The 27978-nt window shown below is 40.3% G+C and overlaps 1 protein-coding gene across 5 annotated transcripts; it reads right to left on the minus strand.

The window, feature by feature from the left end:
• Positions 1–198: 198 nt before the first annotated feature.
• On the minus strand, positions 199–27774 carry SLC18B1 (solute carrier family 18 member B1). 5 transcript variants are annotated; one of them, XM_081829025.1, is made up of 15 exons: positions 26282–27774; positions 26128–26195; positions 24234–24373; positions 19762–19857; positions 18994–19067; positions 17554–17701; positions 14117–14273; positions 9804–9940; positions 7529–7630; positions 5623–5714; positions 4401–4496; positions 2663–2737; positions 1669–1762; positions 1523–1572; positions 199–1299 (listed from the first exon to the last, which is right to left on the minus strand). In XM_081829025.1, the coding sequence occupies exons 3-15, from the start codon at positions 24273–24275 to the stop codon at positions 1233–1235; spliced, it is 1230 nt and encodes a 409-aa protein (XP_081685151.1). In that variant the 5' UTR covers positions 24276–24373; positions 26128–26195; positions 26282–27774; the 3' UTR covers positions 199–1232. The 5 variants fall into 5 exon arrangements, with proteins under 5 accessions (XP_081685151.1, XP_030891434.1, XP_006740346.1 ...); XM_031035574.2 differs by having other exon boundaries at positions 26128–27774; XM_006740283.3 differs by lacking the exons at positions 26128–26195; positions 26282–27774 and adding an exon at positions 25472–25693.
• Between the last annotated feature and the right edge of the window lie 204 nt (positions 27775–27978).

Here is a 27978-nt window from a genome sequence, read left to right on the forward strand (position 1 = left end):
GACTGCCTCATTCTCATCCTTCAGGTCTCAGTTCAAAAGTCTCCTCTCCGTGGAGAGGCCTTATCTAAATTAGGACCCCACACCGAATTCCTCAGTCACTTACTCTTTCGTATCACCATGTTTTTCCCTTCATGACAACTCTGGAGGATAATGGGAGATTCTGGTATTTATTTATAGTTTGTCCATTCCACCGGAATATAAGTTCCGTAAAAGCAGAGATTGTGTTTATTTTGATCACACCTAAATTCTTAGCATCTCGCAGCGTGTCAGTTCAGAGAAGTCATTCAATAAATCTTTTTGAATTAATACACGATAAAACCATTACTTTTATTTAAAAAAAGTGTAAATGTGGCTACTACTGCATGAAAACACATCAGGAGGTATGAGAATGACACAAGAGGGATTCACTCATATCAAGCAACAGCACTTGAAATCAGATGAATCCATTCCCTAGAATACAATAAGCATTCCTGTGAGCTCACTTGCTCTGGGAATGGGATACATCTACCAGAAATATGTTTAAAAAAAAAAAAAAACAACAGGTGGTAGAACTGAAATAGGGACATTAAGGGAAATGGATAATGTTCACTAAGCATTGTTTATAAATCCAGATCCTAATTCAAAGTATGTTACAAAAAGGGAAGTCTGAAGTAATGTTATTCTTATACCTCTCACAAAAACAATACTTCTAGAAAAGCTGAGGGCTTGGGAATTTTATAGAGTTTTTGCATGGGAGGCAGGAATTTTGCCTTTTGAACAAGAACAAAAATCTTAGGACACAGAGAAAGCATGCCTTTTAAAAACTGATTTCACAGTATTTACTCTATACATTTTGAGTAATCTTTATATTACTTTTAAGCATATCAAACTAATTCATTTATTTCCCTGTTAATAAAGAAAAGGTACATTCACAGAATTAGTGCACTTAAAAAGTAAACAGAGGAAACAGGAGATCAAGAGTCAATAACCTCTTCAATGGCAAATTTGATCACCTCAAAACACAAACTTTTGCTGATTTTCAACTGCTCTTCTCATACTTAATGTTGCAAATATGGCTGGTTTAGCAAGCCAGCTTTTCAGGACAGCCCAACACAGGACAATCCAAAAATGCATTGAGACTTGTACAGAGTCCGTGGAGTTTTGTGTGTAATATTAAGAAAACCCTTTTAACTTTGATGTTCAAGGCCAGGAGCATCCTTCTCCCAATGCGTATGGATCCAGGATTCTTAAGGCTAGATTTCATCAGGTAAGAGGGCAGTCCGTTCCTCCTCTGTACCCAGGATATTTTGGAGTTTAGATCTGCATTGAAAGAAAAAAAAGAAGAGAACCTCAGTATTTCCCATCTTAAAAAAAAACCTAGTACCTACATCTCTACCTTTCCCCCTAAATGCATCTACCAAGTAATGAGGCTTTGAGTGCCCAGAAATCTGCTGACTGGAAAAATAGATATAGAATGGTTATTTCTTTTCCATTCCCACAGGTTGATTTTTAAAGGGGAAAAAAGCTCAAGAGTTGACCATACCTTCTTCTCCGTGAGTGCTCCCACAGATAAAACAAGCCCATCGTTAGTCCCTTGAAAACAATGAAAGGGACTGGTTAATGCCAATTCTCCAGGTCACATTTTTCCACAAATGTAAGGAAGATGAAAACAAAAGACTGATTACTCACACTTGTTAGAGCCCAAAGGCCTTGGACAGCAGCTGCCCATTCAAAACCAATTTTCTCATACAGAAATCCACCCAGTGTTGGTCCTATAAAAGCACTAACAATAAAAAGAAGAGTCTTAAATAATGTTAACAACAACAACAAGAAGAATTACTTCCTAAAGGCTGCACAATTCCTCGATCATAAATCTTCATTAAATTGGAACTGTAAGCACTAAAGACAAAAGCCAGTTCCTGGACAGAGCACTGGGTGTGAGAAAACAATTGTACTTGATAATGACGATGTTCAAATTTTTTAAACAGTTCTAAAATTATAACTGTTTCTGAAAAGTTGGTGCCTTACAGAAAAATTTTAAAAAGGTGACACGCCCCCAAAAGAATCTTTATATTATTCTCTCTATTCTTCTCAGTATTTGTATTTATTTATTTTTTTAAGATTTTATTTATTTATTTGTGAGAGAGAGAGAGAGAGCACAAGCAGGGGGAGCGGCAAGCAGAGGGAGAAGCAGGCTCCCCGCTGAGCAGGGAACCCGATGCAGGGCTCGATCCCAGTACCCTGGGATCATGACCTGAGCCGAAGGCAGATGCTTAGCCGACTGAGCCACCCAGGCGTCCCTCAGTATTTGTATTTAAAATAATTTAATTTGGTACATATTTATTGGGATATACTACAATGACAGCACATGGTTACCCCCCAGGTATAGCAAAGAGTAAAAAATGAACAAATGAATGAAGAAATGAATACATTTTTAAAACTTGAGATACGCCCATTAAAGGAACTTAGAAAGATCACTTAAAAAAGACAAAACATAGGGGACCATTTTGATGAGGTTTTAAAGCTGCTGGTATAACCACTGATCTTAGAGGCAGAGGGGGTGGGTTAGGACTCCAGCTCTGCTCTAAACGGATTAGGTGCCTTTCGGCAATTCGTCGGACTTCTTCACGGAAATGAAGACAGCATTTTCCATCTGGCAGGTGTGAATGAAATGGCTACTCACCCAACTGACCACATTGCACTGAAGAGACCTGACACGAGTCCCAAGGTGCTTAATCCCTCTTCAAAGCCATTTTCGCTGCAGACACACAAGAGTAGATGTTATGAAAAGGGAAACCTACATGAAAGCAAATAGTGTGTGACAGGTAAGTTAAAATAGACCGGAAATGATCTGAACAAAACCAACAGCCAGAACACTCCATTTCTAAGATGAAAAGCTAATCTAATTTGAAGGAATTTTCATAGTTATGTTGACTCTGTGGTTTTCTAAAAATAATTTTATTGCATACATAAAGCATGACATTGAGTCATGACCCATTTGCATGAAATCTCATAAAAAACACATAATTAACGAAAAAAATCTTAAAATGAGATGAACATGCAAGGAGAATAACGGGAAACTTTTAGAAAACCCAGAGGCAGCTCCTTATTGCTCGGAGAATTGTTGCCTTGAGCCAGCAGAGCTCGTGCTATTCTCCCTGCTCCAGATCCCTTGGTGTTCTTCGTCATCATGCCTCCTAAACGAAAGACTGGTGGCCAAGTGACAAATGCCTGCTGTGATACTGGGATTTATAATAAGAAATATATATTTCTTACTATATAACAGGAAGACCTCCTGTTTCTGGCATAGAGCCCCCAATACCCTTGCAATTTCCTGGGGAAAGCAATTTCAAGTGCCTTTGGTCATGTTAATGAGTTGAGTCTTAGGGGCTGGATGCCAAGAGAGCCAAGCATGTGATTAGAGGGTTAGAACCTTCAGTCCATTCCTGGAACCCCCCACCTCTGAGGAGGGGACAGGGGCTGAAGGTTGAATCCATGGCCAATGGTCACTGATTTAATCAACCGTGGGTATGTAATGAAGTGTCCCTAGTAAACCAAAAGGACAGAATGAGAGAGCTTCCAGGTTGGTGAAGCAGAACCCTTCCATATGCCAGTGTGCGGGGCCCCAAACCCCACAAGGACAGAAGCTCCTTTTATCAGGACTTCACCCTGTGGATCTTTTCATCTGCATGTTGATTTATATCCTTTAATCTCTTTTGTAATAAACCAGTAAATCTAATGAGTACACTGGTTTCCTGAGCTCTGTGAATCACTCTGGCAAATTAATTGAACTTAAGGACGTTGTCATGGGAACCTCTGATTTACAGGTCAGTCAGTCAAGTACACGTAACAACCTGGACTTGCAATGAGCACCTGCAGCACAGGGCAGTCTGTGGGACGGAGCCCTTCACCTGCGGGATGTGATGTTCTCTCCAGGTAGATAGTGTCAGAATTGAGTTGCGTTGTAGGACACCTAGCTGGTTCTCGAGAGTTGTTTGGTGGTGTAGGAACCACCCCCACCTCCTAAACCCCCCAACACACTGGAAATGGTACTAGAATCATTTTACCTGGTGATTGTATGCCCTTGTTGTGGACCTTCTCCACGAGAAGGAAACAATGCTGAGACCTTCCCATTGTGCTTTGGCTTTTCAAAAGTATCTGTGTTCCTAGACATAAACCAAGCCAAGCCTCGATCCACAACTCATTTTACCTATCGCTGTATTAATATTACCATATATTGTCCTCTATACTATAGTATTATTGCATATACTATCTATATCACAATATTGTGTGACATAAAATCATGAAGATTTGGTCTTGTGAAAAAAACTCCAACATCCTACAAAACTGAGAAATTCAAGAAAGCGTGTGATGCTCCCTGCTATTCACAACACAGCTCCTCAAGCACAGAAGTAACTTACTACGCACAACTGAGGATCTCCGGGATAGTTGGGATTATACTCATTCCTGCAGAGATACCGTTCAGGACTAATATTAGCACCAGCAGCCAGAGCTGACTGCAAAAGAGTTTTGGAGAAAGAAACAAATCAAAACAACATTAGCATGCTGACAGACACAAAACCTCACATTAAGGAAGGCAGGCTGAATCCCAGAGATCTTGTTTCACAGATTACATGACTAGTCTGCCTCATTCCCATCTGATCCCACTTCATTCAGTGACAGCGCCCTTACATTTTGGTGGGGGGGGGTGGGGGAAATCAATTCACCATGATATCTCAATTTCTTTGGTCACACATGTTGCCTGGAGTCAACATGATAAGAGGTTATCACCATACAAAATCTTTTCAAAACTGGCTAAATGTTAATGTTGCTACTTCAATCACTTAGCTTTGAAGTTCAATTGACTGAAAAAAATGGTGTAGAAGGGAAGTGGTAAAGGAAGTGACAGGAAACTAATTTTGTTCCACTTCCTGCACTGTGCCATTTACTTAATATCCATTTCCCCATTAAATCCTTGCAGCAATATCCTGCCAAGTAAGCACTATGATCAGATAAGAAAACTGAGGCTCTTGGAAGCTAAATGATTTGCCGGAGTTCCCATATCTAGTAAGTGGCAAAGGCAGGATGCAAACCCAAATCTGAAGGACCCTGAGATCCTTGCTCTTCCATGTCACACTTTATCCCAGGATTACCTGAAAAGCTCTAAGCTCCCTTTATTTCAGCAAACAAATTACATTTAACAAGCTCCAATGAGCAGCTACTACATGCTAAGAATGAGACAGAAACAAAAGAAAATTTGATCCCAGTCTCAAGGATCAAGAAAGAACAGAAAAAACAAAAACATACTGTAAGAACTATCAGCTAAAAGTAGGTAGCAACAAATGCTATTTTTAAAATAAAGTACAAACAAGCGTGCAGTTGAAATGCAAAGGGAAAAGAAGCATTTTTCCTCATTTGAGATAGATTTTAGGCATTTCTATTTCTATTGGCTTGTACTACCATTAGCTCCAAATAAGGTAAAATACTGCCAGTCTAACAAACAATTCACTATAGTCCTAAATCAAGGTAATTATTGAAGTAATAAGGTTCAAAATATGAAGCCATGCCCTCGTCCCACCAAAAATTTCTTTAATAATTCTTAACGCTATTCTGCCAAAAATGCAGAAAGAGGAAAAACATTACCTTTTAATGTGCAAGACTGGGATAGGTCCTAAGAGCATGTAGCATCCTGCCGTGATTATGTTTCCCCAAACCAGAAACCATTTCCTCAGATGCTGGTAAAGAGAAGGAGAGTCCAAAAAAACCCTGAGAGGTAAAGCTCCTCCATAAACAAAGCATATGCAAAAAAAATCATTGAAGAACACAAGCCAGGACATGAAAAAAATCCAAATACATTGAAGAAAACAAAACTTTACATTTAAGAGAAAATAGGTAGATGGTAAACAGAAAAGCAAAGACAATATACCCCGAGCTAGGGAGTTTCTAAGGACAGGGATTCCTTGGGAAGGGAGTGTATTATAGATTTTGCACACGATGAACAATTCCAAAATAACAATTTAAAAAGCAGGCACCACAAGGAACTACCTGGTAGATGCAATCCACAGTCACATTATTTAAAAAGTACCCAATAAAATTATTCCTTTTAAACTACTTGAGTGCAGGCTGAAAATTCTTGGGGCAAAATATCTGCTCAGTTATAGAAGATGGTCTTAACATGTATCATATGATCTCACTAATATGAGGAATTCTTAATCTCAGGAAACAAACTGAGGGTCACTGGAGTGGTGGGGGGTGGGAGAGATGGAGTGGCTGGGTGACAGACATTGGGGAGGGTATGTGCTATGGTGAGTGCTGTGAATTGTGTAAGACTGATGAATCACAGACCTGTACCTCTGAAACAAATAATACATTATATGTTAATAAAAAAAAAAAAAGAAGATAGTAGGGAGGGAAAAATGAAGGGGGTGAAAGCGGAGGGGGAGACGAACCATGAGAGAATATGGACTCTGAGAAACAAACTGAGGGTTCTAGAGGGGAGGGGGATGGGTTAGCCTGGTGATGGGTATTAAAGAGGGCACGTACTGCATGGAGCACTGGGTGTTATATGCAAACAATGAATCATGGAACACTACATCAAATGATGTAATGTATGGTGATTAACATAATAAAATAAAATTTAAAAAAAGAAGTGGGGATCAAAAAAAAAAAAAAAAAAAGAAGATGGTCTTATAAAACCAAGCTCCAAATGCTGTTTAAGACACTTGCTTTTTGTCACCCAGATTACGAAGTAATCACCATGTAATTTAGGTCTTGATAAATATTTATGTAAGTTTAATGAAGAGGAGAAATGCAAAATAAATAAATAAACACTAAAGCCACAGAAGCTGGAGATTTGGTGATCAGTACTGTATACCAATCATCTGGACTGAATGGTTTAGACCTAGGCAAAGGAGAATAGAAGGGATTTTCTATCAGGATGGCCACAGGATAGCCAATGTATATTTATGTAGTCAATCCTTTCATGCCCACAGAAAATCTAAATTATCTCCACTCAATGTGCCCAAGTCCTAACTACTTCTGGGACTCCGCCCTAATTTTTAAGGCCAATCCCAATGTTCTTTTGCATCAGGGGACTTTTTTCCTTTAGAAAGTCAAATCCAATAGTTTGTCAACAGCTTCAGTACAGACTCCTTTTTCCCCAGAAGAAGCAATTAATAGTGAATTTTCTCAGAGTGATGGCAGGTTGGAAGACACTGGAACCTCTCCATCGACTCCAAAAATTGAATACAGAATTTAAATGTTCTTGGCCCCTCAAAAAAAACAAATTAAAAGACAATATAGAGGTGATGGATGTGTTAATTAACTAGATGGAAGGCACTCTTGTATTTGGATCCCAAATCACCATGGTGTACACTTTAAATATCTTACAATTTTATTTCTCAATTATATATTAATAAGCTGAATTCTTTTTTAAAAGATTGAATATCAATTCTAATCAGTGGACCTCTAGAGTTCCAGAAGTACAGTCGGAAAACCACTGGCCTAAATAAACAAAAGTGATTCTTAAATGTAGATTCAGTGTACGTACTGGTATTTTATCACTCAGTAGTCCAAACAATGGTGAAGAAATGGCATAGGATAGTGCCAAACCCAGGAATACCAGTCCCACATATCCAGCTGGTAAATTAAACTGTAAAAGAAATTTTATATTAGAGTTATGTCTTTAAGTCATTTTTAAAATAAACATAAACCTTTTCTAGCCACTTCTTCAGTTCTTGTCACCTTGAACTGCTACCACTCAGCATCCTTCCTAATTGTGATCTTACTTTTGTAAACGGATTCCTTTTTCTCTATGAGGGGAAGAAAAACCTAACCAGAGGTCAAAAGTCCTAGATGTCTTGCTTTGTAGCATTTGATTTTGAACATATAATTTTGCTTCTATGACTCATAGCATTTTTTACATGTAAACCAGTGTTTCATAAACGTTAGTGTGCATTAGAATTACTCGGAGAGCTTCAAAGACGTTCTTAGTTGGAAACAAGGTGCTAACATGCCTTGGTTCAAGGGATGAAAAAAAAAAGAGGTTCTTAGACTTCAGCCCTAAGATTTCTGATTCAGAAGGTATGGGACGGGACCAGAGAATTTGCATTTTTTTTTTTTTTTTTGAGTAGGCTCCATGCCCAGCATGGAGCCCAGCATGGGGCTTGAACTCATGACCCTGAGATCAAGACCTTAGCTGAGATCAACAGTGGGACACCTAACCTACTGAGTCACCCAAGCACCCCAAGAATATGCATTTCTAATAAGCAACCAGGTGATGCTGACTGCTCATAGACTGAAATGCACTGGTGTAAAAAACACTGAGGATGATATCTATCCTAACCATTTCAAAGGGATGTTAATATCTAATTAAAGAATTAGATGGTAGGATACATTACAAAAGGCTTTTAAAACAGTAAGCTACCACACAACTTTGACATTGTAACTATTACCACCTTTCTTTGGTTAACTAAGTTGTTCTCATTTTCCTTAATTTCCTTAACTAATTCTTTTAAGTAAGCCCATGAAATTTATATATCAGTCCATATGTGTTTTAAAAATTTTTATGACAAACTAGTCCTTTAAAGATATTAGTAGGGAGAAAAAAAGTCAGAGGTGTCTTCTGATTTTATAACTGGGGGAGACAGGGTGGAACCCTCCTACCCTAAAAGGCTAGGTGACAAATGACGGGACAGTAAGCTGCCAATTCAAACAACTGGTGAGAAGTCAGAAGAATGGCAACAGGTTTTTGATAGAAAAACAGGAAAATACAAAGCTACATCTCTAAGTGTATTTAGAAAATGTATTTAGAAAATAATATTTGTAAAGATTTCTGATGAAATAGTTATGAGCAACTTGCATTTACCAAAGATTGGTTATGATATTTTTTCCTTGGTTAGGCAGAAATTCTTCAGAGGATAGAAAAATGACATTGTTGATGATGGGAAGGGCATGTGTCATCATAAACACAAAATATGTTTCTTGTTACCTCATGGATGCTCACGCAAGATATTATATTATTTTCTAAATGTTGGGCCAGGCACTAAAATCACAGTCTCCACAGTCTCCACAAATCTTTTTGGGTATCTCACACACCCAAAACCGTCTCTAGTGATTTCGAGGAGCTGTGTTTCTGGTAACTGTGCTTTTTGAATTCCCATACTTCACATACAGTGTGGGCTGCAGTTAGAGTTCTGCCTTTATAAACACATATTAATTCTTTCAGTATAATTAACTATCAGACTTAGTAATGCACTTTATCACATTATTAATCTTTTTTTCAGAAATATCTAAGAGCAAATTTCTACAACAACCAACTTTTAAATTCAACATTTATTTTCCAGCACTCAAAAAAAAAAAAAAAAATTGAGAGAGACTCTTGATTCCTTTCTACCATCCCAGATTAATATATTCCATAGCCATTTCGTCGTATGTAATAGCCTAAAAAGTAAGTGGACCCAGAGGGGATCTGTTAGAGAAGAACATTAAATGAGCTACTGAGTACCCCAAATGTCTCACTGGAATTCAAACAAGTAGAGGAAAGTGTCCTTGTCGAGCAGCCAGACCTGTGATGACTCAAGCAAGACCTTGAAAAGGAGACAAGTATTCGGGCCACTTAGTGAAAAGCTTCTTTCGTTTACCCTGAATCAGACCCCTAGTCAAAGGGATGTCACAGAGGTAAGGTACAGGCTACACTGGGGTGCAGTTCTCACCCTGTCTCCTTCTCACAGTTATCCAGAGCTCTTTCCACAAGCAGGACCCAAGAGCAAGCAATCATACCTACCTTCTACAGTGCAGAGCTCTTTGACAATCAGGTTACCTACCTTCTCCAGAACAAAGAGAGACAGAGTAGGATCAAGGAAGCCAAAACATGAGCTGAGTGAGTTGATGACGAAGGCTATGAGAGCGACCTTGGGTAAAGTGATGAGTTTCCAGAATGAGTGTTCGCCTGGATCAGAGTCTTTGGGTAAAAATTTAAAAAAGAAAAAGAAAAAAACAGAGTAATTAAAATTTTGAACTATTTTGAAAAGTAAAATTGGTAAGGCCATCTTTATTTGGTAATCAAAATAACTGCACCTCTGAGTTTGCCTAAAGTTGCCTATTATCTATATTTGCATATAAATTATTCAAACCTAGAAGCCCGATTGAGTTTTCTTAAAAACAATTTCTCAAATTCATAAAGAATCAAGTGGAAGCAGAGTGTGAGGAGAAGAGAGGTCTTAGGTTACAGGTTATAAACGAGAAGCAAGTGAGGCCTTTCCCAGATGGGATAGAGAATATGTAAATTTAGATTTGGTGCATGGGAAAAGCCAGAAGCTTTATCGAGGAACAATGTGTGTATAGTGAGAAGGAATCTAAGTTCATCAAAGAGCACAAAACAATATTTTTTTTTTTCTGATGGCAAAGAAAACACCAGATTGAGAGGGGTGCTACTGAATCATGCGTAAACTACACTGGCATTCAAGGTCAACTGCGCGGACCTCACTTCTAGCATTCCCCTTGCAGGAACCCAGCTTCTTCACTGTTCCCAGCAATAGGAATGGTTGTTTTCAAGCCTCGAGTCACATGCCATGACTCCTTTCTTCTCCTCCTATTTTTTCAAATTCTATCCACTCTGTAAGGTCTGGCTGTGGCCCACAAATTTTACCTTCCTCTGTTTCCTACCTCACTTCTGGTCTCTACCATACCTTTCAGCACCTAAACTACATTTCATTTTACATTGTTTACTATTGTTTGGTGATTTTCCTATCTTCCCGTTAATTTACTGAGCAAAATCTTTGCTGAGTCAGATACCATGCAAAACGCTAGGCAGACAAAGGCAAAGAAGACAGACCCAGGCCCTGTCCTCACAAAGAAGTTACAGGAAGGAATGGAGAGAGCTAGGATGGAACTAGGAGGGAAACTTTCAGAGCATATGAGAGGACTGCCTTAACCAACCAAACAAACAAACAAAATCAGGGAAAGCCATATAAAGAAGGCTTCCCTAAAGTAGTGATATCTAAGTTGATGCCCAAAGCATGAGCTTAAGATGAGCAAGCAAAGAAAGAGGAAAGAATAAGCCAGGCACATTATTCCAGGAATGGTACCTTCCAAGACTCAGAAGTCAGGAAAACTATTCTGTGTTTGAGGAAATGAAAGGAGAGAAGCAAAGCTGGAGGATGGAGATTGGCGTAGGGGTCACCAGCAGCGTGGAGAGAGATCATACTGCAGAAGCATGTTTATGCAAGACTCTGTAAAACATGCTTAGAAGCCTGAGAAGTCCCTAGGGAATCCAAACAAGGGGGTAGGAATCAGATCTGTGGTTTAAAAAGACCTCTCTGTGGCCTTGGGGAGAATGAAGACAAGGGGACCAGTCAGGACCTGCTCCAGTGCTGGACCAGAGATGATACTGGCCAGGTGTGGACATGGAAGTTCTTCGAGGGCGAGGATCAGCACTTGTAGATTCTCATTTCTCCAAAAACACTTGTCATGGTTCATTACTTAATTCTTGGTGAATAAGGATCCAGTATGGAGCAAAATACAAAAAAAAAGTACAAAGAATGGTTCAAGAATTTTGAGTGTTACATTTAGACTTGGTCAGGATCCAAGGGATAAAGTTAAACCATGATGTTAGTTTCTTATTTATCAGCCAAATAGTCAATGGTGAACCAAATGTGAGCACAGTCCAGGATGCTCAACTACAGTAGGTGTGCAGTTAGACTTAGAAAGAGGACAAACACCACCATATGGCTTGGTGCAAAAGGGCCAGCAGGGAGAGACTTCATTTGGTGTGGATTTTGAATGGTTTATTAAAGATGTTCATTAGTCACCTTTGAGATATAAATTATAGAAGATCAATTTTAATCGGTTATATTTATTTGCATATAAAAGGCATTATGGATTTAGGGTATAAGATAAACTATTATGGCGGAAATGGTCGCCTTCTCTAAATCCAAAGTGGGAAAAATGAGAAATCACAATGAGAATACATAAGAACGCCCAAAGAAGCAAACACATGAGTTTAATTAAACTGTGGAAGAAACTCAAGTAATGAAAACCCCTTAGGATGAGATATCTGCTGCAAGAGACACATGGCAGAATCACCTGGGGAGCTTTTCTAAGCTACTCGGGTACTGTCTCTGCTCCCCACAATTCTGCCCTATTCTTTTAGGGGGATGGGACCCCTGGTTGACAATGCTGCCACAGGAAGCTATTGTTAGAGGTGGGGAAGCAGGGAGGGAAGTGGGGTACCCCTTAGGTGTGAGGGGGCAGGAAAAATGCTGACCACCGCAGCACTACTTACTCGGCATTTAGTTGGATGATTGAGAAGGTTCAGAAAGACTTCCCAGAAGAGGTAATACCAAGTAAGTTTTGAAGGATGAGGAGGGGTCAGAGCAGATGGGAAGGGGAGAGATTTCAGATCATGTGATTCCTCTACTGAAATCTCACAACAGTTCCTCATGGCTTTCAAGACAAAGTTCACATTTCACAGATTTAGGGATTTTTAATAAGAGGACTGGCACATCACATCTGTGACCATTTTAGAAATACTTCATTAGAGCAGTACAGAAGAGGGGACTTGGTGAGCAGATACAAAGGATGAGAGAGAGGGAGAGACTAAAGTTGACTCTTAAAACCCCAAAGCTAGAACCACGCTGTCTTATGAGTCTAGAAGGAGGTAAAGGAGTGGGGTAGAACTTGTAGGACACAAAATTCTGCCAATATCATCAAAATAAAAGAAAATTTCATTTTCTAGCTTCTATCCATAAGCTCTCCAAAAACATTAATTTTAGTAAGTACTCCTTCACAGGAACACCTAAATCTGTATTTACAGTCTTACATTATCAATCTCAGAGTTTTTTTTTAATGCCAGTTTTTTCCATTCAATCTAAATAGAAGATTCTTCCATAGACGAACAGCAACTTTGCCAAACCATTTTGTTCATGAAAATATAGCTAAACTGGGCCTTTGTTAAGTTCAATGAAAATGCTGGGAGGTTTTAATTGAGGAGTAACAGAAATGAGGAGAAATAAGTGCCAAGTAACTAGGCTGGTGGCAGTCAGGAGGGGCTGCAAAAGATACCATGTGGTGGGGGGAGGAAGGAGATAAGGAGAGCAGGCCAAGACTCTAGAAGTAAAGATGAGGGGGCGGTCCAGGGCTTCATCACAGAAGTTCTAAATACCCTGTCCTACCATGAATTAATAAGCAAAGTCTTTTTTCCCTACACAGTGTGGTAAAGCGTTGACAGAACTCTTTTCCCCACTGCATGAGACTCTGACCTGGTGTCAGTTTCTTGATTATCAGCCCAGTGTTCATCTGTGAACCAAGCAACCAGGATGCTCGACCACAGAAACCACTGTCTTATAAGCAGAAAGACTGACAGCACCACCTTGCGTTTCAGGGGGGTAGTGCTTCTCTAGAAACTTTCGCTCTCTCCTCTCCAGTCTTCAAGTTAACTCTCCAGCTCTGTTCCCTTCATCACCTGATAAGGGTCAAATGCCAACGATGTTACTAGGCAATCTCGCTGGTAATAAAAATAACCTTTTTGTGGTAAATGTCATCTGTAGAGAAGAAGGAACTAGAAATGAAACACCATGCTTGGCGTCTCCCTGAGTGTGCTGACTCGGGCGTGTCCCTCATGGCGACCCTAGCAGCTATGTCCGTGGAGCTGTTACAGGATAGGTTGACTCTTATGTGGCATGAAGGTTTGAAGCCAGGGTGACCACCATTACTGCCCGATGCTGCTCTGTGTTCTCCCACTGGCAGCTGGGAGGACCACTGGGGAGAAGGTCTGAGCCCGCCCTCTTGCCTGCAGGCCTTCCAAGAAGACAGTGCCATTTCTGGCCTTTGATAACTTGTCATTCCGAATATTGAATTAAGTCCAAGAAGACCTCTGATGGGCACTTCACAGGGGAATGTTTTATGATGAGAAATTAAATATTTGTTAGTTCTAAAGGTTAGAAAGAATTTGCAATATATAGAAATTCATATAACTGCCTACAGCAACATTTCTGAAAAGAGAATCAGTTCTTTCAGGGTGTTCCATAAATCTGTTATCGATTATATAAAATAAAGTATTTGTTAAATTGGTCTCCTATAAAGGCATAAAAATTCTTAAATTTCAGATTCTTAAAATGAGTAATAAATGCGGTCTTACCATAATTAGGTAAAATGTACACGTTGAGTGGTACCATCAGCAGAACTATGCATCCCAGAAAAATAAAAGGCACCTCATAGCCAAAGGATTGATACAAGAAGCCACCTAAAGGAGGCCCTAACACTAGTCCCAATCCAGAAAAAATCTCAAGACTTCCCTAAAAATGGGGGAGGGGGGAAAGAAAATTGAGTCATTATAGTTTGTTTGAAGAATTAACAAAGATTTAATGGACACTATCTGAAAAAATTCTATCCACTTCACAATTTATACACACAAACCCACACAAACCCAAGATGAGCCAAAAACTTAAACATACATATTGAAATCATAGAAATACTAGAAAAATAAAATATGGCAGGCTTTTTTTTTTTTTAAAGATTTTATTTATTTATTTGACAGAGAGAGACACAGCGAGAGAGGGAACACAAGCAGGGGGAGTGGGAGAGGGAGAAGCAGGCTCCCCGCAGAGCAGGGAGCCCGATGCGGGACTCGATCCCAGGACCCTGGGATCACGACCTGAGCCGAAGGCAGACAGACGCCCAACGACTGAGCCACCCAGGCACCCGGCAGGCTTTTTTTTTTTTTTTTTTTTTGGTAATACTTATGGTGGGGAAGTTTTTCTAATTGCAACATAAAACTCACAAGACACAGAAGAAAAAAATTCATAAACCTGATTACATGAAAATATGAAAAACAATGAACGGGTTAAGTACATCAAAAGACAAATGAAGAACAGGGAAAAAATACTGACAAAGGACTAATTTCCCCAATTATATCAAGAGAGCTAATACTAATCAATGGGGGGGAAAAATGAACAACCCAATAGGAAAATGAGCAAATGCTATAAGTAGACTATTGACACATAAAACAAAATCCAAATAGCTCTTAGTACATGCCTAAGAGCTATTTGTATTTTGTTTTATGTGTCGCATGTAAAACAAAACTCATCCTCACTTTCAAAAGAAGCGAACGGTTAAACCGCAAGACATAAGTTTTAACCAATCAGCCATCAAACGCTCTGCTGCCAAGAAAGTGAGGAAGGCAACCCACACATACAGTGCCAGTGAATGAACACAGGAGGGTGATTTGGCAAATGTATCAATATTACAAACGCACATACTCTCTGACGCAGAGTGCCATTCTGGAAATTTAATTTGTGGGCACAGCCGTAAAGATGTGATGTGGTATCTACACAAGCTTATGTGTTGCAGCACCGCTTGCAGCAGCAAAAGATGTAGACAATCTAAATATTCATCAACACTTTGCGTAAACTAGGGCTGTACGTTACCTCCATGTAACGGAGAACTATAAAGTGCCACTAAAGGGAAAGAGAGAGTAAGAAACTCTTCGTATATAGGCGAGAAAGAACTCCAAGATGATTTCACTGTTAGTGTAAGAGCAAGGCTCTGACGAGTGTAGAGTATGCTACCACAAGTGTAAAGGGAGCAGAGGGGGAAGGGATCATGTCCTGTGTGTGAGCATGTTCACACCTGTTCATACATACATGGAATCACTCTAGAAGGAAACTATAATCTCTGCGGCCTCCTGCGAGAACGATGCTGGACTGCGTGCCTGGACAACAGGTGTGCCCATGAAGGTGAGAAAAAGTAATACAAAGAATACACTCACTACATTCTATATTTCCTTTGGCAACTTTTGAATTTTGCACCGTATAAAATTCTTTTTGGTTAAAATTAAAATCAACAGGGCGCCTGGGTGGCTCAGTCGGTTAAGCGACTGCCTTCGGCTCAGGTCATGGTCCTGGAGTCCCGGGATCGAGTCCCGCATCGGGCTCCCTGCTCGGCGGGGAGTCTGCTTCCCCCTCTGCCCTCTTCCCTCTCGTGCTCTCTGTCTCTCATTCTCTCTCTCTTTCTCTCAAATAAATAAATGAAAAAAAAAATCTTAAAAAAAAAAATTAAATTAAATTAAAATCAACAAAACAGTGCTATGGAAGATATTGTACTATTAAAAAACTCGTATAGAAATTGTGCCATTTTAAACCACTCTAGTCTTTAGGGGTGCTAAGCAGAGACTGTGGCCGGCAACCTAGCATCCTCAGACCTCACAGAGGACACAAAAGTAGTCCATTGGTAACTTTCAATTTCATAAAGAACATAGGAATTCTGCATTTAGTCACAAGGAAACCATCCAGATCAACTACCATGTTAGGTGTGTCAGCTTTTGGCTGCAATTTTTATACAGAAATGGGGTATGGCAACATGAATTTCCCCTATTGATCAGAAAATCGAAGGGACTATTGCCGTCATCACAGGAATTTCTTGGGCAGCACCTTCCAGAGTGTTCCACAGAACAGCAGTTCTTGAAGAGTCAAAAAGTGGTTCCATAGTCAAATTGAGTTGTGGAAAATTAAATAAAATATCTTTACTACAGGATTTCTCAGAGCCTTAATACAGTCACGTGAAAGTTGGAGGACAGCACAGGTACACTCCAAACATTTTACCCACAAAACCTTGTTTTACAGAGCATGTCAATGGCCTCGTGTTCTTCTGAACCATTTCTGAGAAATGTATTTCTGGGAAATGTAAACAGCACACCTGTTACGGTGGCCACCACTGCATGCCACATGGCCCCAGAACCTAAAATGAGCCTGAGCAGCCAGCTAGCTAACTACAGATACAGATATTTAACAAAAAGTGGGAAGAAATAATTACCTACACAGCAAAAATACTAATGGCCAAAACTATAGTATTAATATGGATAAATAAGGGCATTCTTGGCACTAAGCTGATGAGGTCCTAAAGTCTAAAGGACAATTATTCCTTCTGAGGGCTGCATTTGGTCTGATATGCAAACCACAGGTCCTTCAGGAGTGCATGGGTCCAGAGGAGAGAGCCATAAGAGAGCCTGCTTAGGGTCTGAGACAGTAGCCAAGAGCTGAGACAGAAATCTGGTATGTCACTAATATTAGATGTCCAGGCAATATATGGGAATGTATGTCAATCAAGTTCTGCATTTGGGGGAAAGTAAGAGAGCACACAAGGACTTCAAGCTCTCTCAGATTCCTACCATGAATGTGGGAAAAGTAGAGGAAGGATTCGAGCATGAATCAAGTGTCTGGCCACTAGGGAATTGTCCACTGTTGCTCAGTCACAGTCTGGGTACAGAGAGACAACAAAATACTACTGGGGAGCTCGTTTTGTTCGGTTTTGTTTTTAATGGTAAAAAGAATATTTCGTGTGAACCACACTTACCTGTCAAACTGCTCACTGAGGGAATCCTAAGCCTAGGAAGAGACCTAAGTAAGGCTAATGGTACATTTGCTGACAGCCTGCTGCTGGAAGTAGTAATTGGGGTAAAAGGTAACCAAAACACCGAAAATAGGAAAAAGCAGATCTCAAAGAAAGTGTCAACTTGGAAAGGGCAAATATTTTAGCCTACATGAAGAGGAACATAGGAAACATGTACGAAATACATACCAACACCGTAGCCACATTATTTGGAAAAGCCTTTACAAGAATGGAAAAAGAAGCAGTTATTGCCGCCGCAAAGCTGACTGCATCTGCCACTCTCACCAGAAAACACATAGCAATAAATATTGGTCCTTCTGGAACTTGATCCAATACACTAAAAAAGAACAAGACAATTCACAGATGCCAGGCTGGGTTCTATTGTATCTCGACTCACTGAAAATAGTATCTCATCCACAGTTCTCACAATAAATCTCTTTAGAATACGATTTTTTTTTTCAGTTGCTTTGTTATACTTTCAGTAGAAGGGAATTATCTCTTTGTTGGGTGACAGTCTGAGTCATAGTGACAGTTTCGTTGCCCTTTTGTGCTGACATAACTGGGCCTCTACATGATAATCCTAAATCGGCTTTCTGAAGTATGTAGAATCACTCCGACAAGAACATACACAAAAGAAAGACTCCTTGGTCTCAGGTACCCCTCAGTGGTAGAACTCAAATCTCTAAGGGAAAAAAAAAAAAAAAAAAGAATACAGAAAATAGAAGGCCATCCCTCCTCCCCTGCAAAAAAAGAAAAAGTGAAAAAACAAAAAACAAACAAAAAAAACCACTTAGTTGGATATGAAGGCTTCCTGACCTTACTTCATCATAATCTTACCATACTCTTTCCATTCCTCTATGTTCCCCAAGAAGTTGTGCAGGCTCTTCCATATGATTTGCCACTTTGTTGTTGGTGCAAGGACTCTAAGCTTAAGAACTTCTACAGCTATTTTGCCTCTGGCACTTATTTTCCCTTTTCCGGGGAAACAGCACTGGGGGGAACCATTCCGAAGGGAGCACATGACTCAAACCCGGCCAATCAGAGCGCCCCGCCCCCCCCCCCCCCACTGCCCGTGTTGCAGGGATGGGTCACCAACAAAGATCAGGCCAATGGCTCCGTTCTGTGAATCTACTGCAAGCTCAGGAAAAGTGGGAAGCTGCTGGGGAATTCTTCCTATGGGAGCTGCTGGGGAACTCTTGCTACCACAAGGGGACAGCCTGTCCAAGAACACAAGAAGAGGAAAGCAAAACCAGGAGCTTGAGAAAGATTTCCGATGACGTTATTTTAACATCTGTCTCCTGAGGTGCTTCAGCTGATTCTTTAATGCAGGTTGCGCTTGAGCCACAATATATCCGTGACTCAGAAAAGTGAGTTAAGTTTCTGTCACTCACACTCGTAGGAGTCCTGATGAACAGATTCAGAAGCCACTTAACGGTAAGTCCTTAGAAGACCCTTTCCTTCATTTGCCCTATCCTCTAAACACCCAGTTCCCTTCACCAATAGCTACATGCTGGGCCCTCAACAGGCAATCAATGGTACTGACTGATTTATAAAATCCATTAACATTTTAAACTGAAGATAAATTATGAAATCTGTTCAAGCTCCCAAACATATCAGAACATGACTTACCCAAAGAGAATTGTAACTCCTCCTGAGACAAACATTCCTGCTACAAACATAAATTTTGCTCCAATCTGTACAAGCTATAATAAATGTCAGAGAAGAGTGGTAAATTGATGACTGTTACAAGTCCACATCCACATAAACAAATCCACTGCATCAGGAAATATAAGGTTTAGGAAATATACATATACAATTAATATAAGATTATAATAATTCTTTAGTGGAATGACAACATACATTGCTTGCAAACATAGAATAAGTGAAAAATCAATCAACCCATTATGGTAAATGAAATAAGTCAGTCAGAGAAAGACCAATACCATATGATCTCATTCATTTGTGGAATTTAAGAAACAAAACAAACGAGCAAAGGAGAAGAAAGACACAGAGACCCAAACCAAGAAACAGATTCTTAACTATAGAGCACAAACTGATGGGTTACCAGAAGGGAGGTGGGGGGGGGATGGGGGGAATAGGTGATGGGGATTAAGGAGAGCACTTGTTGTGATGAGCACCAGGTGTTTCATGGAAGTGTTGAATCACTATATTGCGCAGCTGAAACTAATATTACACTGATGTTAACTAACTGGAATTCAAATAAAAACTTTAAAAAAAAAAATCAATCAACCCTAAGAATGGAACCATCAACACCATAATTCATAAAATATAATGGTGGCTATTTCTGTATCAATGGAAATTCTAGATTTATAAATTAGAATAACTCATTACACAATATATAAAAATTAAAATGTTCATATGAACTTTAATACTTACATATTTTCCGAATACCAAAGATGCCAGCAAGTCAAACAAAGCGTAACATCCAAAGATCATACCCGTAACTGTATTGCTGACTCCTTTCTTTTTAGCCTTTAAAGAAACAGAAAAGGAAACAAAGTTTGAAAGACAAATTCTCATCCATGTGGAAAGATGGAGCTATTAGATCAGAGCATTGTTTTCTTGTAACCTTTATCTGCATAGCAATTTCAAAGATTATCATTTTAAGATTTTTATTTATTTATTTGACAGAGAGAGAGATAGCGAGAGCAGGAGCACAAGCAGGGGGAGTGGGAGAGGGAGAAGCAGGCTTCCTGCCGAGCAGGGAGCCCGACACGGGACTCGATCCCAGGACCCTGGGATCATGACCCGAGCCGAAGGCAGACGCCTAACGACTGAGCCACCCAGGCGCCCCAAAGATTATCATTTTAAAATAAGCAGGATGGGGAAGGAAGGGAAACTAGAGTAAAACCTAGTCTCTGACATGAAAACTGTTCTCTCACCATACCCATAAGGAATTGTTGGCTTTATAACCTTGAGAAAGAAAAACAAAGCTGGAGGCAACGTATTTCATGATTTCAAAAATAAATTACAGGGGTGCCTGAGTGGCTCAGTCGGGTAAGCATCTGACTCTTGATTTTAGCTCAGGTCATGATCTCAGGGTCAAGAGATCAAGCCCCGCAGTGGGGCTCCGTGCTGGACATAGAGTCTGCTCAAGATTCTCTCTCTCCCTCTCCCTCTGCCCCGCCCCCTGCCCCCACTTTCACACATGCATGCACACTCTATTAATTAATTAATTAATAACAAAGCTGAAGTAATTAAAACAGCATGGTACTGGCATAAAGACAAACATATGGAACAGATTAGAGAGCCTAGAATTAAACCCACACACATATGGTCAACTGATCTTCTACAAGGGTGTCAAGGACACAAGGAAGAAAGGATAGTCTCTTCAACAAATGGCACTGGGGAACTAGACATCCACAAAAAAAAAGAATGAATCGGACCCCTGTCTTACACCCACTCACAAAATCAACTCAAAATGACTTAAATATAAGACCTGAAACTGTCAAACTCCTCAAAGGGGGATGCTTCTTGACGTTGGTCTTGGCAATGATTTCTTGGATTTGACACCAAAAGCTCAGGCAATAAAACCAAAAGTAGACAGATGGGATGAGAACTCGGCGATCAATAAGCCAAGGAGAGAGGCCTGAACAGACCCCTCCCTTACAGTCCTCAGAAGGAACCAACCTTGCCAACACCTTGGTCCCAGACTTCCAGCATCCAGAACTGTTAGACAATGAATTTCTGTTGTTTAAGCCACCCAGTTTGTGGTACTTCGTTATGGCAGTGCTAGCAAACTCAATGGGCACCTCAACAGGAAGGTATCATCAAAGGAGTCAATAAAGATATGGAAAGAACATTCACTGGTCAAGTCCCATTATCCATGCATGTCCTTTGCTTAGTCGATCTGATAAGTATTTAATCCTAGAGTCTGGCATTATTTATACAATGGCTTTGCAACTAACATTTATTGGACTCTCACTATGAGCCAGGATCTCTATTAAGTGCTGTTTTACATGCTTTCTAACAACAGTTAAATAAGGTATGTATTTTTAGCTGGCCCCATTTTATAGATGAGGAGGCAGACGTGCAAAAATTACACGGTCATGGCAGCCATGATAGTTTCCATCTTGAGCAGGTTCCCACATTCGCTGTGGAGCTGGGATGGTGACTTCAGATATCCCGGAACTACATTCCATGGCAGCAGCTAAATATCACTTTTGGAATGTGGAGGCTGCTTCACATTAGAAAAGCACGAATAGCTATTAAAAGCAATTTCTAGTTCACATGTTGTCCTGTGACAAAGAAGGAGGGTGCCAGAAAAAGGATGAGTAGAAACAGGAATCTTGCACAAGAATTTAAGAAGGGCCCTGTTTCTCCTTTGTCTAATTAGCTCTAGCTAATAGGAAGGATACATGCAGGAGGAAAGGTAAGTTTTCCCAGGGCATTTGGCAACCACTAGGCTTTATTTTAATAAGAAATGAAAAGGAAGAGCCCACTCTTTGTATCTAGATCTTTTAAAGTTAGAATGCTCTCTCCCTGCCTCTGTCTTCTTTCCTTCAGCCTTCCCTCCTGTAAACAAAAAAACTAAATCAAAAACTTAAAAGTACAGCATAGGGAATATCAATACTTCAATAACTTTGAATGGTGACACATGGAAACTACATTCATTGTGGTGAGCACTGCATAATGTATAGAACTGTATGTTGTAGACATGAAACTAATATAACAATGTACGTCAACTCTATGTCAACTTTTTTTTAAAAAGATTAGAAAAATTATTAACAAAATAATAAAAAATCAGGGCTCCTGGGTGGCTCAGTCGGTTAAGCGTCTGCCTTCAGCTCAGGTCATGATCTCAGGGTCCTGGGATCGAGCCCCACCTCAGGCTCCCTGTTCAGCGGGGAGCCTGCTTCTCCCTCTCCCTCTGCCCCTCCCTCACCTCGTGCTATCTCTCTCTCACTCTGCTCTCTCTCTCCATCAAATAAATAAATAAAATCTTTAAAAAAATAAATTAAAAAAATAAAAAACCACACATCTGTACTCTGGTTTTCCTTTGTATTCCACTAAGAGGAAGCTAATATTAGTTGCTCTGAGTTCCAACTAAGCCAGGAAATGCTCTGCTAACTTGTTCAGTTACTCTAGTTCTTCTCTCAATTCCAGAGGCTCTACCCATCATTTTATTTCCTGAAACCCAAAATTGATCAGGCTACTCTGTCTTGTTCAAACATCCCGGATGACTTCTCGCTGACATCTTTGGCATGCAGGGAAGGACCCTTGCCTTCCAGCTCCCCCTGCCTCCACTGATCTGCTGCCTCCTCTTGGACCTCCCTCCTGCCCAGGCCCAAACCACATCAAGTTGTCTGCTTTCCCCAAGAACATGCTATTTACTTTGGTAATCCCATGACTATCTCAACCTATTTCTTTCCTACAACACCTTCGCCTCTGTTGTTCACCTTGAGAACTACATTTCTCAAGACTCACCTTGGATCTATCCCATGAAGTCCCTTTGAGTACTACCCCTTTGTCTCCCTCCCTCTCTCCTTCCCTCACTACCCTCACACAGGACAAAATTAACCATTCCTTTCTCTAGAGTCTCCTAACAATTTGAATAGCCTTTTGGTAAAGGGTGTCCAAATACTCTGCAACTTACATTTTTTTCACTCCCAATGGATTGACAAGAGAGGGACATTTTCCTGATCTCTTTTCTGCCCTAACACATCCAATGCCTGCATACCCTAGAGCGGGAGGCCATTAACCCTCCCACTCCCATTCAGTAAAGAGAACTAAATTAGGCCGGTCACTGAACTCCTGAGTCTTGTCTTCGTTGGCAACATGATCACATTCTTACTATTCTGCCTATCCCTTATGGAGCAGCTGCAGAGACCAAATGGGATAAACATGTGGGAAAGCACACGGAAAACTAAAAAGCACTGTATGGGTACAGAGTCACATTGTTCCTTCAGCAGAAAAGCCATTTCCATCCTCCTTGGTAACACACAGAATGAAGGACTCCATGTTATCAAGGCAGTGAGAGGACTGAGAGTGCAGTAAGAGCTGAGGCTTTGGCAAAGAGTGCAAAGCCAGTACCAGTCCTTTCAGGCTACATCCCACCCACCTCCAGATTTCAGGTGGATTTTCGAGGAGTTAATTCCCTTCGAGTCTGTGTCAGGGCGCCAGGGTGGCCCAGTTGGTTAAGCGTCTGCCTTCGGCCCAGGTCATGATCTCAGGGTCCTGGGATCAAGCCCCGTGTTGGGCTCCCTGCTCAGCGGGAAGGCTGTTTCTCCCTCTGCTCTACTCTCTCTCTCTCTCAAATGAATAAATAAATAAAACCTTTAAAAAAAAAATTCCCTTTGAGTCTGTGTCATGACCTATAAAGCCACATAAAAGGCAATGATTGGAAGGAACTAGCAAATATTAATCAGAATTCCTCCTTGGCACAAACCATCACTACTAGATCCCATAAGAAATTCAAGTCGAAAAAGGGGGATTTAGTGGGACCATGTCTTTCTAATTCCAAAATCTTAATAAGCTAAAAACTCCAGGAGACAAACTTCCTGTCTTAGCATAGACCTTTTGCAATAATGCTAAAATCTCGATTACTCAGAGCACCCCCTTTGTTTCAGTTGCAGAAACCAAACAAAGATTGATCAAACTACATGGTAAGCAAAGTAATCCTCAGAAGGTCAATTATATTTAGGTGAGTTATCTCCCAAGAGGATTTTCTTTCTGACTGGATTTTTTTCTCTGGTATCAAATATTCCATCAGAAGTCTTACTGTTTACTAAAGTTATATGCATCATCTTTACTAAATGCAGATTTTTACATTTTACACACCATAAAATGAAATAATTCAAAGTGCTTCTTAAAAAATTAAAATCCATAAAAATATAAAAATGTCTCACCTCCTTGGGGAAAAAGGGTCCAAGGATAGAATAGCACATCATAGAACCCAAGTTAATGGAAGCTGCTGATATCAGTACAAAGAGCTGTTCTCTTGAAAGCTGTCTGGGTGTCCCTCTTGCATTTCCTGGAGGGTCATCACCTTAAATGCAAACATGCTACAATTACAGGCATATAATTGGGATTACTGATCAAAGTTTGCCACTTTTGTGCACGCTGAAGATAATATTTGCAGAGCTAAGAGCTATTTTGAATATAGCACATTTGACCAAATGTAATTGAAAACATATCATTTTTAGGACAGAATTTATCAAACCATCTGATCTGTCTTGCCTTCACTATTTCTTCCACCTTAATAAATTCCTTCAAGAAGGAGGAGGCAACAAGGAGATCTCCAAAGGGTACTGCTCTCTAAAGTATAATGTAATTTCTCCAATTACTAGCTTCATATGCTACATGGACTCAAAATGTTCTAAGCACGTCAAGTTAGCTGTTCATTAAGCATTCTAGGGTAGTATTGAAGTTAAGTGTAAGCAGGAGAAAACAAGCTAAAGCATTCAATTGGCGAATGAATACTTACAATGGCATGCTGCTGGAAAGACAAGTCCCACAAATCCACACATATGTTACATAATAACTGGCCTTTTGCATTGACTATTTCAATACTTATTTTCAGGGCTAAGTGTTCATTTAATTTAAAGGCAACAGGTCAATTACTCAGTTTCAAATATTCAGCAAATTTATCATTTTTAAATTCAATGGCTTGGAGAAAAAGAAATTCAAGTAAGAAAACTACTTGGTTTGCTCTACTTTTCAGAGGTTGCTATTGCAGTCCAGGAAAAAAATAATCTGTGCAAGATGAGGAAGTCTCAAGAATCTCTGTAAAACTTCTGGAATAGATGAGGAAAGGAACTGAAAGTTAAAGAAGGGAGCAACAGTAGGTGCTCGAAATGTAATGTCCACCTTTGTCTAATGGCATCTTATTTGAATGCGTTCCCAAACACACGATATTTATAAAAGCAGCGCTACAGAGGAGAAAAGTCTTCAGAGACTTCGCTCACCCCGGCCCTGAACTTTAACTCCCTCGGGAGAGAGAGAAACTCTAACCCGAAGTCCCCCGCCAGGCCCCAGCCTTTTCGAATCTCTCCCAAACAAACCAAGCTAAAACTAATTCAATCGTCGATAAAGGGGACAGGACCCACGCCACCAAGGGGTGTCTGTCCGCGCCGCTCTCGGTCACCTCGGGGGAGGCGTGGGCCCTCCTGGTCCCCCGGCGCGTCCATGCGCGCGATGCGCGGTGCGCGGACTCTCGCGCCGCGGCTCCGGGGTCCAAGCCCGCGCCCTCGGACTCGACCTCGCAGGAGCCAAGAGCTGGCGGCGCCTGCTCAGCCTGACCCTGGCATTGTCGATTCCCCTCGGGCAGCGGTGGCCCTGGAGCTGCCCGCAGCCTGGGAGGACACCTAGGCGCTCCGGGAGGCGGGGCGGGGGCGGGGGCGGGGCCAGGGCGGGGGGGTTGGAATAGCGCCTTTTTTTTTTTTAAAGACACAGGGTACTACCATACTTCACGCCCTTGGATAGGCTGTACTTTTCATTCTGTATGGGGTGGGGTGGGGGGAGAACTACCTACATTCCTCCTAGCCTAAAATGAGTAAAATGTATTTCCACCAAAGGTAAGAAAGGAAGCTTATATAGGCAGAGAAAAGATAGGCTACCACCTTACTGTCACAATCACAACTTGCGCGTGCACGCGCGCACAGACACACACACACACACACACACACACAGGCTTCACTTATCTTCAGCCTTATTTACTATTTGGGAACAGTTAACGTTTGAGGCCTGGGAAATTCTTGATTTGGGGCCAACATAAAATTTAAAAGACTATTGAGTTACCACCTTGTTTCAGTCATTGTGAATTTAGAGATGAATGAGCCTCCATCCAGCCTCAAGTAGCATACCTCCACCTAGCAGGTAAAACAGACACCTATGTTAATAATTTATTGTGATGCAATGAGTTCTGTAATAGAAACATATTGGAAGAACTACTTACTTTGGCTAAGTGAGGCCAGGATGGCTTCCTGAGGAAGCGATGTTACCTTGGGTCTTGAAGTTTATGCAGAAATTCCTTGGGTAGGTAAGAAGAGTCTTTAGAGCCATTCAAAATAGACGGATTAGCTGTAGCCCAGCTTCTTTCAAGTGGCTTTCCAGAATCTTATTTTCTAACCCCCACTAGCTTCTCCAATCACAATGTACTCTACAGTCCCTCTCCAATCTAACATCAAACCATAAAGGGGAAATTTTTTTGAATTATTTCTTTGATGATTACATTTCCTTTTTTGTTCTCTCTTTCTGGACTGCTCCTTATGCAGATATTGGGTCATCTAGAGTGGCCCTCTTATTTATTATTCTTTTTCTCTTCTACTTTTCATCTCTTACTGTTCTTGGTCCATCTTATAGGAATTTCCCCCAACTTTATCTTCCAGTCCTTCAGCTGAATTTTTCATTTCTATTGTCATTTATTTCTCTCTATCCCCATTCTCATCCCCTGCATCAGCAATCATTCCTGCATGTTTTTTTTAAATTTTATTTTTAAGTAATCTCTACACCCAATGTGGAGCTCAAACTTACAACCCCAAGATTGAGTTGCATGCTCTACCCAATGAGCCAGCCAGACACCCCATTCTTGCATGTTTAATACAAATCTTTTTGTTTGTATATATCTTCATAAAATGTATACTCTTATTTTGCACCCAACTATTTTTCATTTATATAAAGTGTATTGTGGTATATATTCATATTCCTAACTTCCTTTCCACTTCTATCTGCTACCTCCTATCTTCCCTTCACATGATCAATGTGACAGGGGAATATATTATCGTATTAGTTTTCTGGGATTGCTGTAACAAATTTCCACAAACTTGGTGCCTTAAAACAACAGACTTGAAGGCCAGAAGTTCAAAACCAATTTCACTGAGCCAAAGTCCCAAAATGATCACCTCATCTCAAGATCTTTAACTTAATCTGCATGGACCATTCTTTCAAATAAGGTGACAAGTTCCAGAGATTGGGATGTGAACATATCTTTGGGAGCCATTATTAGCCTACCACAAGTAACCATTCATTGAAGTTTTATATACTCATCATAGACATATGGACACATATGGAAACTATGGAAACATTTCTTTTTTTTAAAGTGGAATATTTTGTTTAAATGCTACTTCCTCAGAGAAGTTCGTTCTTGGAGGATCTTTTTATTGGATATAGAAATATGGGGAGAGAGTTGTTATCTTTCAGCCTCTTCAGGACATGGTTCTACTGTTTTTGGTCGCTATAATTCCTCAAGACAAATCAGTATAATTTTGAATGTTATGTCCTGGCTGCTTTTTGGAATTTTCTTGTTTTCTTTGAGTTTCAATAATTCACTTATATCTGTCTAGGTATGTGTGTAGTTTTTTTCAAATTTTTATTTAAATTCTAGTTAGTTAACATACAGTGTAATACTGGTTTCAGTAGTAGAATTTAGTGATTCATCACTTACATGTTATACCCAGTGCTCATTACAAGTGCCCTCCTTAATACTCATCACCCATTTAGCCCATCCCTGCCCACCTCCCCTCCATCAACTCTCAGTTTGTTCTCTCTAGTGAAGAGTCTTTTATGGTTTGCTTCCCTCTTTTTTTCCCTTCCCCTATGTTCATCTGTTTTGTTTCTTAAATTGCACATATGAGTGAAATCATGTTATTTGTC

Source organism: Leptonychotes weddellii, chromosome 8 (assembly GCF_054177405.1).
Source record: "Leptonychotes weddellii isolate Sample4059 chromosome 8, ASM5417740v2, whole genome shotgun sequence".
Classification (NCBI taxonomy): Eukaryota; Metazoa; Chordata; class Mammalia; order Carnivora; family Phocidae; genus Leptonychotes; species Leptonychotes weddellii.

Bases quoted from the DNA above. Each gene is read 5' to 3' on its own strand.
- SLC18B1 (XM_006740283.3), bottom strand. From the start codon at position 25,514: ATGGACGCGCCGGGGGACCAGGAGGGCCCACGCCTCCCCCGAG. The intron at 19,068-19,761 runs GTAAGTATTAAA...CATTTATTATAG, and splicing joins CTTTGGTATTCGGAAAATAT to CTTGTACAGATTGGAGCAAA. The intron at 4,497-5,622 runs GTAATGTTTTTC...ACTCTTTTGCAG, and splicing joins CCAGTCTTGCACATTAAAAG to TCAGCTCTGGCTGCTGGTGC.